Below are 12,102 nucleotides of genomic sequence, written 5' to 3' on the forward strand. Positions count from 1 at the left end.
TTCTTAGATTTTAGTAATCAAAATGATGAGGTTGTTTTTGCTGTTGCACTTTTAAATAAACTTCTGTTGTTTTGTTTTGTTTGAAATCTGTAAAAATCTTACATTTTGTCTTAAAGACTAAAATTGATTTGAGTGAGACAATATATATTACTGTTTAAATCATAATTGAAATGGGGTTGAGGAGTATGCTAGTTTTCTCACCAAAGGTTCTTGAATTTATTCTGTCTTTAGATATCACTTTGCTTTTTACCATTTGAATATCAAAGCAGTTGTATTTTCCTTCTTCAAGGAATAAATTTCAGTAGAAATTGCTCCCAATAACAGTTTTTATGTCTATCATATTTTTATGGAGTTCTAATTAATAGTGAATTGTCATGATCATATCATATTGTATATCATGAGCATATCAAATTGTATACATGATCATATCCTATTGTATATCATGATTGTATCAATTGTATATTGTCATCCACTAAATAAACATGCTAAACTATGTACTTATAACAGAGGGGATATATGGTTCATTTTAACACCAGGTATCTGGAAATACAAATGTATGTTCTATAAAATTAGACCATAAATTTACAATGCTTGGTTCTATAAAATTAGACCATTTATGCGTTGAAATGTGTCTTCTTTAGTTGAAGAGTTTTCTGTTGAAACAAATCTTTGGAATAAGCATAAGTGATTGGAAAGATTAGTAAGAGATTCTGCTCTATATTTTTTTCAATAAAGACATGATTATATCACCAGAATAGAAACTTGTGTTATCTTCATTCAATTGTATAAAATAACAAATATCATGACTTCTTATTTCTAATAAGATAAAATTGTCACGACTAACAGTAATGAAATGCATGATAAGTTCAGTGATTTTAAAGAGTTCTGCTTAAAAAAACAACATGAGATTGAGATTTAATAAATCATTCATGGTGTTTTAATCAAACAGTTCTGAAGTCATGAACGATAATTCCTGTTTTTATATAAGTTTGTTTTGGTTTTAAGTATGTCATGTAACATATTGCAATAGTAGCTTAAATACTGTATAGGAGGCAGAAAAGGTAAACTTTACGCTTTTGTTATATTATCACACAATAAAAAAAATAGTAGAAAAATTGAGAATTGAAATGGGGAATGTGTCAAAGAGACAACAACCCGACCATATAAAAAACAACAGCAGAAGGTCACCAACAGGTCTTCAATGTAGCGAGAAATTCCTGCACACGGAGGCGTCCTTCAGTACTGTACAAGTATTTAAGTACCATGAACCAAATTTTGTGTTTTGGAGTCAACTCTTAGAAATGCCTTCTTATGATTTTCTTTTTTTACAGAAAGTCTTATTGTTGATTTTTTCATGGAAACATTTGTAAGAGAAGATCATAGTTTAGACTCACAGTAGCATTATTTTTCTACTTGAAAAATTTATGTACTGCTCAATACAAAATGTATATTGCTTGCAAAATTGATTATGATTTAAAAGAAAATACAGGAATGAATTCGATGATATATTCATCTTTCTTCAAAGCTGGTTTGGATATGAACTAGTGTATATAATAAACTGTTTAGGATACTTACTTACAAATAGTTTCAAAATATGTTGATATTCTTCGATTCCAAATCATTTTCGCCAGGTTGACCTACTACCATCTTGTACCATCTTTTCCATAAAAATGTTTTACTAACTCGCTTAAAAAAAGTAGTAAATGGTCTGAACTGAATTGATACATGTTTTACTTCTATCTGATTAAGAACAATAGATATGAAAAACACCTCTGGTCAATATGACAGGTTTTAAACCAGATTTGTACAGTTTACTTTATTCTACAGGGGTGTCCACGATCTTTGATGGTAAGTATGGTCAGGTGCTTTAGATCATTTTGTTCTGTTATAAATGTTCATTATTCATTAATGAAACAGGCTTCTCCTAGAACTAAGTCAAGTGAAGTTCTGACTCTTCTGACTTAATAGGGAAAGTCTGCATCAGGAACATTTTTTATAGGAAAACTTTTATTTTGTGCTTATGTGTACTTTGGTATTCAATATTGCTTATGTTATTAGAAAAATAGATAATATGTTTCATTTTGTACAAGAAGTAGTTGTTTTTATTTATTTTTTTAAAGATTAAAAGTTAGTACATATTAATAAATGTTTGTAAACATACATATATAACTATATTACTTTATTTTGATAATTTATTTGATTTATTGTGCTTGAAGTTTTTTTTTATCTTTATAATTTGTAACTATATACTGTAACAGTAGTCCTAAGCCTGTTTTGTTCCCTCAAGGGAGATAACTCTCAAATCAAATAAGCATTGTTTTCAATTTCAATTGACATATACTCTTTACCAGTACTTAATATTTTGAACTATGTTGTTACATTTTGTGGTAAAAAAATGACCTTATGTGATTTGGAATACTGTACTATGGCAATCATTTATTTGACAAAAATTGTCACTAATTATTGTGAGCACCAGTTGTACAACTCTGACATGCAATGAAATATTATACCATCGTTAAACATCAAATGCATACATTTTTGAACAATTTTGAGAAGCCTTGTCAAATTTAAGATTTTTATACCCCATTTATGGGTATTATGTTTTTCTGTATGTGTGTCTATTGGTTCTTTCTTGTCTAAAGGGTTAATTATTGAGCATAACTTTAATTAAATTTCAAAGTGCATCCAAAGTGCATCAGAAATACAAAATGTGTTCTAGGAAATGGATATATAACTTTTTGTCAAATTATCAAGCAATCATTGAGACGTTGATGGTTGTTTTACCATTTACTCTGAATATGATATAGGTGTGATAAATCTGATTGAATTTTGATGATATGCTTTATTTGATCTGGTTGTCTAGTGAAGAATCTGGTTACCAAGTACAAGTAAATAGGTAAACTTTGATGTCCAATGTAAAACAGATTATATTCAAACATGAAAATACTATGTTTACAGGTTTATGGATGTTGTTATCTTGTTTGCAAACTTGTAATTAATCAGCTTGAAAGCAAAGTATTGTTGACATTGGTTTCCAAAGACAAAATAATTAAGGCAATATATCAAACATTATGAGATCAGACTTCCAGGAGTTTACAATATCATCATCCCAATGTTCTGTGAACATGCAAACTTCTAATCAGTTAGTAAGTTTTGTCCTTTTTAGGCAAACCTCAAGTACATGTTTACTTGGTAACCTTTCTGATATAACATTTTTTCTAATGGTTGATTGTAGATGCTATTAGTTGTTTATAAAACCATAAGCGATGTCTATCTCTTCCCCAGAGATTCTGAGCAAACTAATGTTTTTCTGGGAAATGTTTATAGTTTATGGAAATACTTTTCAAACTGCATATTTTAGTTTGAGTTCACACCTTTATTGATTTGATCAATTAAATTTAAGTTCTTTTATGAATATTTGATGTCAGTTAAATGATTAAACAGGAAGTAAACATTCTTAGATAAAACGTGAGAGAAATTTTGTCTTTGAAAGTTATTTTTGGTATTCATCCTTAGTATGCATGAAATATTTTCCATTCATCATCCCAGTGTTCTTAGAACTTTCAAACTTTGAATAATTTTGTTCAGGAATTCAAGTGAAACTTTATTAGGTTCTGGCAAAACCATATAGTTCTAAGAAATATGTTTTTTAAGTTATGTTAATACATGACAGACATATATATGGTATTTTCTAATATGCAAAATATCTTAGAAGGGAATGGAATTATGAAACTTTTTGTATTTTGTATTTTAATTGAATAGGTCTAACATTATTTTTCACTACTTTCTCTAAAGGTCAGTAACTAAGAGGATTGGTCAGCTTTAGACTTACCTTACATAAAATCTTTGATCATTAATTGCATTTGCAGGACGATTGTTTAATGTGAAAAGGCAGAAACAAAATGAGAAAAATATTGCTATCAATCATTTTTGATCACTCTTGTGGTTTAAAATTTCACCACAACAGACATACTTTTAAAATGAATGAATACCAAAGTACAACACAAAATAGAAGGTGTTTGGAATCATTATTAAAATATCTTTCAGACAAAAGTACTGAGAAGGTAATGGATAATATGTTGATTTTTATTTACAGGTTATCACACCATTCCGAAATTTAGTACTGTGTGCGGAGAGTAGAAGAGAAATGGAGGAGTGGATATCAGCCCTCAAAACTGCTGCAAAGAAAGAATTTTATGATGTAAGTCTTACATTTCACAGAAAGATTTTTTTAGCTTTTATACAATAAAATCTCTTCTATTTTACAATTTTAGTTAACGAAACACACTAGATTTAAAAAAGACTTATCTAGATTAATCTTGCTTATGTACAAATGTTGAGGGGACTGTGTTTATTATTGAAATACTCTTAGGGAACCACTACATCTGGTTGCAGGTCCTGTTGAAACCCAACATTTGGGGATGGGGGAAATTGTGAAACTCAGATTTTTTAGGCAAAAGGCTACTGTACACAGATCAGGTTCACTCTTAACTAAGCTTTGTTCTGAGTAATGTGTCCACAGGGCCCAGATCAGTTTCATTCTTAACTAAGCTTTGTTCTGGGTAATATGTTCGCAGGAGTCTACAGAGAAAGAAAAATCTTTCAGAATCCCTCTGTCTTCCAGGCCAAGAATTAGGTTGTAAATGCCTTATGATTAAGGCTTTTTGCACTTGATGACCAAATTTGGGACACTTATGTTATGATTATATCAAAAATATTAAATTTTCTGAATCCCCAATGATCCTTATATTGTCCAAGGTTCTCCTTGAAGAATGATTATAAAGAGAGTTTTTGCAAATGAATAATTGATAAAGTTGAAAACATGACACAGATACAGTTGACCTTGATTGGTAATCAGGTATTGTTACTGAAATAGTTATGCACATGTTAGAAAATTGTCTAGTTAGGTGGCACTGTCATTTTCATTTGAATTTAATTATACCTTTGAAATTTTACATTATTTATAAGCAAAACTTTGCCCTAGTTAAGGTTTCTTTAGTTCTTAAAACTTTTACATCCATTATATCATATGCATATACAGGAACCTGATGTTCAGAGGTTGTCGTTTGTTGATGTGATTCATAAATGTTTCTTGTTTCTCATTGTTCATATAGATAAGACTGTTGGTTTTCCCATTTGAATGGTTTTACACTAGTTATTTTTTAGTCCTTTATAGCTTGCCCTTTGGTGTGAGCCAAAGCTTTGTGTTGAAGACTATACTTTGACCTATTATGGTTAACTTTTACATATTGTGACTTTGATGGAGAGTTACTTGTCTCATTGGCACTCATAACTCATCTTTTTATATCTTCTTACATGTATTATGGTCTGAAGTGTCTGTCTGGCATTATTTCAAGTATATCCTTGTCTTTTGTTTTAGGGTTCAGGGACTGCAGTTTCAACTTCATTATAAAAAGAATTATATATTATTTTAAAACTTGGAATGCATGAGTGATAGACCATAATTGCACAGTGCAACATTGGTTATTTCCACATAACATAATGGGTAAATCTTTATGATATATCCAGGAGGAACATCCTTTGCTTAATTTGATAGTTTCATGTCAACAAACTGAAATACAAAACTTTTCTTAACATTAACTTGTACGCAGTTTAATGTATTAACTTGTACCTAGTTTGATGTAAGATATTTAGCATGTCAGAGTACCTTACTTTACTGTTTACATGAGCGATTTGGGAAAGTTTTCAGTTATGGTCCAAGTTTTAGCAAGTACAAGTCATAAAGGAATGATTTGGTTATTAGATAAAATGATCTTGTTTTGTTATGGTCGATACAAATTAGTTAACAGATTGTAGTCTACAATTTCAGTTTGTATAAGACTTTTTAGGTTGAATTTGGTATTATGAACAAGATTTTAAGAAATTTATAGTTATAGTATGGCATTTGTGGACTTGTCTTGAATAGAAGTAAAGAATGATCTCAGTGACCTATATTTTACACCAAAAAATTAGTACTATTCCTTAGTGAGTTGTACATATGTAAGGGGTCCAGACTAAAAAGATCTTATCGATATAAGTCATATCTTTTTTACGTAAAATATTTAGGGATTACCTCTTGTTTGAGTGGCTTCATTTCTTTATTTTGAAAAAACACATTCATTGGGTTGATTGAAATTTGATTTGGTTAATCTTGTTTTGATTCTTATCATCCCTTTTGTAAATAAACAAATAACAATTCAAAGTAAACAAGTTAATAACATTTTTTGTGAGTAAATATTTATTCAATTTTATGTAAAAAGTTCTATATTTGTATTCAATTAAGTTATTTCCCTTAAATTTTGTGCTGAAAAACAATTACGATTTATTTTCATATCCATATTTAATTGAGAAAACAAGTTTTCAATTCTATATTTTTTGAGAATTTATTAGTCCTTTGGTGGTTAACAACTGTCAACTACCATGTTTTCATTCGTATCAAATGTGAAATCTAACACAGATAGGATAATCTGATCCTAATCAGGCTGATACAAGTCACAACATTATGACGAAAGTCTTAGTAATGAGGACGTCATCGGAAAACATTGGAAGCCATATAGTAAGAACGCTTGTACCGTCAATGAAATGCTCGTCACACAATGGCTCTTCTAATCTCTTAATGTGTTTGTACCTAATGCAATGATCCAAATTCCAATAAAGAACCAGGCAAACGACCATCTTAATCAGATGAAAGTTTGGTCCTAATCAAATGAAAGTTTACTCTATACGTTGTGAAGGAGTGTGGTTATTATCGCTGATGGGATTTATAGGGTTTCCCCATTCAAACAACTATCATTGACAATTATTAGTGAAGCTTTGTAGCAATTTGCTTCTGGTGGAAAAATGAGTAAATGTGTTTGCAGGTTTATTGACGTCACATGGTCAGGTTTTAAGCCGGTTAATAACATTTTTAAGCAAACAAAACATTGGATTTGTTTATGGTATATAAACATTCTGATAAAATGGGTAAAGATTTAGAGTTAGAGTTGATTGAACCAGATAGTTACCAAAACAGGAGATATACAATGTTTTCTAAGACAAAGTTGAAAATTCACAAAGCTGAAAAGGTAGGATTTATTTTATATCACAACATACACATTAATCAGTTTCTTTGAAAATGAGTTCATTCAATTTATATTTTACTCAGGGCCATTTTAAGAACTTGGTGATAAAATAAATAAGTTTTTTGTCTGGGGGGGGGTCAGCTTCTTTCAGGTTACCATTACCATAAAATTTTATCTGAGTTATTCCTGGAGGTATCTTATTTTCACTTGATAATCTCTAAAAAAAAGCTCCTGATGAGATTGAAATAAAATTGACCACTGGCATATAAAGGAATTACCACATACTTACCATGAAGTTGTCAGTTTAATTTGGACCAGAGTTTGAATGTCTCTTTTGGTGTCTTTCTCTTCTCTCCAACATGTAAAATTACTATCAAATTGGAAAAACACTAAAAAGCTATGAATTGTTTGTTTCAAATTAAATTCATCATATTATTATATGTGAATAATTACCAATGGTAGTTCATTAAACTCATGATGTATGAGGTAAAGAAAATCAAGATAGATGACTGACAGTTGAGTGATTCCTATAATCCTTTAATCATTTAGAATTTTGAAAGGTATGAATAAATTAAGATGTATGGTAAAAACACACATCAGAGAGACAACAACACAAGTTTACCCAGATAGGCATCAACAATGGACATACTCTTTCAACTTGTATCTGCAAATCACCCTCAATGATGGACAAGCTTTGTGATGTACGTTGATCTCAACTTTGGCCTCAACCATGGACAAGCTACTCCATACATGTTAATCTCAAAATCACCCTCAATTTTGCCAGATTGTTAATGAATTTTACATTGACAGTCTGGTATCTGATACCAACACCCATTTCTCAATATCATACCAGTGGCAGATCCAGCCATTTTCAAATAGGGGTTGGGGGGAGGGTTCCTACTAAGGAAAAAGGGGAAAGGGAGGGTTCCAACCATATGTACCCATATTAATGCATTGATCATCCAAAAAAGGTCATCCTGTCATCTGCTATACAGAAGATATATGAATGATTTCCACTTGAATTCCAGTGGCAAAAAATACATTTCATGAATATTCAGGACGACAATACAAGTTTAATAAAAGTTGTTTATAATGAAATCATTCCTTCATAATTACATTAGATGTAAGTTTCATTATAATACGTTATTCTGATTGGCTAACATGTTATTCCGTAAACAATTGCATCAGACAATAACATTTATCATGCATGATGACACGAGGTCCCACAAAAAAGTGCACAGGTGAATTATATAAAACTGGATAAAAATCGTGTTTTCATGATTTTAGCTTAAAAAAATGTAATTATAAGTATTGAATACTTCTTTTTGAAACTTTATAGGGTTGTAAAAGCGTTGACCGTGCGTACATTTTTAGAATGAAGCGCTTCCGCGCTTCATACAAAATGTACTTCGGTCAACGCTTTTACCACCCAATAAATTTACAAAAAGAAGCATTCAATTCTTAATTAAATGATATGTATTTTTGTCAAATTTTGTTTATCTACAAATAAAATAACAAACAAACAAAGCTGACGTTCCAGTGAAGAGATCTGACTAAAGTAGCCTCGTCTTAATTTGTGATTGGTCAGTACAGACTTGATTTTGAGAGAAAATCTAACTAACTAGTGCAATAGTATAAAGTGAGAAACACGTTTCTGATCCTATCATTTTACCTTGGAGGTATTGAATACCTCTTCATTATGTAAATTAAATGACATAACCTTGGGGCACCATGATTGATAACAAGAGGATATTTACTTTGACAGCTGATTATTATATACTCATATATTACATCTACATCTAATACAACTATAGACTGTCCACCAACATGTTCTTTTACCTGTTATTTGTCATTTATTTTGATGAATTAATCATCTGAAGACTAGGGTCATCTCAAAATGTAAAATTGACTGATATTTGATTGTATTTTGAACAACATGTAGGATTATATTTATTTTTGTTAGGATTATGGATATACCTGTTAAAAGTGAATGTGACCCAACCAAAAATGGGCATTTGATAAATAATTGAATTCTGACATGCTTTAGGATATAAATCATGCAAAGAGAAAAATATGCATATTATAGGTAATGTCTTTTAGCAGGGTTATAGGGGGAAATTATGGTAATGTTATGTTACATATATGATACATGTACAAAACATTAAGTAAAACCATGTCTTTTTATGTCATGGAAAAAACATTTTTTTCTTTGAGATTATGGTAAAAAAGGTTATTTCACAGTGTAAAACATTCAATTTTGTGATGGAAACTTGCTTTTTATGTTATTATGAGAGTTGGGCTTAATCTGACTTTGAAAAAGAAACAGAATCTGACATATATACAAGTGAATGAAATCAGATTTATAGGGAAATGTATGCAAAGTCATCTATAGTGAAGCTGAACAATATTTGACTACACTCAACAGTGCACCACAACATACATGTATGAAACAAGTTTGGACCAAAAATTTCATGAAATAACAAACGACAACATTTAAAGATGAAATATTGAGACCATTTGGACATTACAAACTGAAGATTAAACAATCGAAAGAAACTTAAATGGTTCACTAACAGCTCTTAACATTTAGTTACAAATGTAACACTTAATATATGCAACAATTTAAAATAAGCATAATCAAATTCACATAAACATATAAAAATAAGTAAATGCGGCATGATGGTAAATAAGACAATTATCCACCAAAGTTAAAATAAAGTGGAATGATAATCAAATTCACATGTCCACAATTTTAAAGGTACCTTCTAGTTTCCTTTAAATGGAGGTTTTATAAATTTTTTATTAGCATTTTTATGGTGTTCTTTTTTATAGGGAGAGGATGGCATTTTCCTTTCACACCTGTCTGCTATTTTATTTCATTTCTTACAACCTCAGAGAAAGCTGCATTCAGTCATAAGTAAGCAATGATGTGTTACCTACATTAATTGCACTATATTGAATGTAGTGTGGGAAGATTAAATACAAATATAAATGAATTTGTGCTCATATATTTAATTCCTACTGAATTGTCATATATGTCAAGTATGCTTGATATTTTAAGCTTTTCAAATTAATTTTGTGTTCATATGAATTTGATTATTTGACATTTTAAGACATTTGATGATTTTACTATATTGTATACATCTGTTACCTTGCCTATGATCTGTTCTGTGACCAACACTATGACAGGACTTGATATTTAGCAAATTGATGAAACAGCCATTTCCTGTAGGCATTGGGAATTGATCCAAAGTATTGATAGATTTTTTTTTCTGTTTTGTGGGAGGCATTTTATTACCCTTGAGTCTCTGTAATAACATTTTGAAGTATAAGACAAAAACAAATTGACCTTTTCCCAACTCATTTTGACATTTTCCCATGTTTTACATGTATAACACACAGGAAATCAGTAATTTTATGGTCAGTGGTGGTTTCTTTGTGTACCTAGCTGTCACAGGGGTTTGGTTTAAGACTTTTGTCATAGGAATTTTGTTCAAGATGAGTTGGGTTACGTGTTGTTGTGTTGCTTCTGAGAATGGAGGAAATTCTGTCCCTAAAGTGAGTGATAATTTCTGTTATTATTTGGATGATTGTTTAAGTAGGATTACGGATGATACGAAGCCAGGTTTGGATTTTATATTGAATACTTCTGATACATTGTTTGAATATATATATATATATATATATAGTGTGAGCTTCAAATAATTATGACAAATAAAAACAAATAACTGAAATACCTAAACAATCAGGTACAAACGAATTAAAATGTGTGTTCAAATTCACGATCTTGTTTTTATCCTCAAGGCATACTTACAGAAATACTTGACATTTTGATAGCAGTTCAAATACAAGAATTAAAGTATGGAAAGGCTGATAATATTTTTTTTTTTACAGCTTAATAAATTTTGACAGTAACATGTAAAAAAAATAATATTTACAGAAAATTTAGTCCCAGACTGTAATCATATCAAGGGGGAGGGGTAGTAGTTCTAGCCACCCATCTGTCCCATGCTGAAATTGTATCAAGAGGGAGTTGTAGTAGTTATATCCCCCCCCCCCCATTTGTCCCTTGTTGCACTTGTATCAAGGGGGAGGGGTAGTAGTTCTAACCCCCCATCTGTCCCTTGTTGCAATTGTATCAAGGGGAAGTGGTAGTAGTTGCCAGCCATCTGTCCAATGTAGTTTTCAACACATTTTTTCTCAAAATGCACCAGAGCTGAACTTCAAAAGTACATTACATTTTTGAAATGTTAAGCTGTGTGAAGTATTTTCACATCCATAGACCATTACATATCAATTTTCTGATTTTATCAAATACATGTAGTGAGGGTATCATTAGTCTGTACATCGCTGACAGTTCTTCTAGTTCTAACCTGCTTGACTTTGCTTCTGGATCTTGATTAAAGTATCATATCATATATATGGGTGATGAAGTTTATACCCAATATCATATCATAGGTGGTATGGTATAGTAGAGCTGATTTGTAAATTATTAATTACCAGAAATACTGCTGTGATAATCTTTACTTTGAAGGTACTAGTATTTACATTTTGTACAGGGAAGAGTATCTTGACTGTACTAGTGCATACTATTTTAATTACTACTTTGGTAGAATGATTCTCAATCAAAGTCTAAGACCACCACTGCTAGAAGAAAGTAGAAAAAAATGTAATTTTTAAATGGACCTGCTCCTAATGCTGCAATGATGTACCATTGATTACACCAAACTTTTCAAAATAATAGATTTCGTTCTAATTTGGTTATTTTATGAAGATGCCGATTTAGAAATTCATGCTTTTAAAAGGAGCTTTTGCTCTGCTTTGTCTGAAAACATTTTTTCAGTAAGTAGACATCTATTATATGTCAGATTCACTCTAAATGAAAAACAAAACATTTTTTAATAGTATACATACATCGTTGACTGTTGATTTCTAAAAAAAGAAGGCAAAGGAGTACAGATGGTTTTAGAACAGATTTTTCAATATATTTTATAATTATGACTTTTTTGCTAGACTTTCTTCTTTAAATAACCTACTTATT

At 30.5% G+C, this 12,102-nt stretch overlaps 1 protein-coding gene across 8 annotated transcripts in view; it reads left to right on the plus strand.

Moving 5' to 3' along the window:
• The window catches only part of LOC134711622 (diacylglycerol kinase delta-like), a 66,545-nt gene that overhangs the window by 21,978 nt on the left and 32,465 nt on the right, over nucleotides 1-12,102 (plus strand). For 6 of the 8 annotated variants that reach the window (XM_063572332.1, XM_063572335.1, XM_063572333.1 and 3 more), the window contains one exon: nucleotides 4,097-4,201. In XM_063572332.1, coding sequence (XP_063428402.1) covers nucleotides 4,097-4,201 — 105 coding nt within the window. Of the gene's footprint in view, nucleotides 1-4,096; nucleotides 4,202-8,609; nucleotides 9,148-10,256; nucleotides 10,620-12,102 lie in introns of those variants that run through there. The other 2 variants (XM_063572339.1, XM_063572337.1) reach the window with 2 other exon arrangements.

This window comes from Mytilus trossulus, chromosome 3, assembly GCF_036588685.1.
Source record: "Mytilus trossulus isolate FHL-02 chromosome 3, PNRI_Mtr1.1.1.hap1, whole genome shotgun sequence".
Classification (NCBI taxonomy): Eukaryota; Metazoa; Mollusca; class Bivalvia; order Mytilida; family Mytilidae; genus Mytilus; species Mytilus trossulus.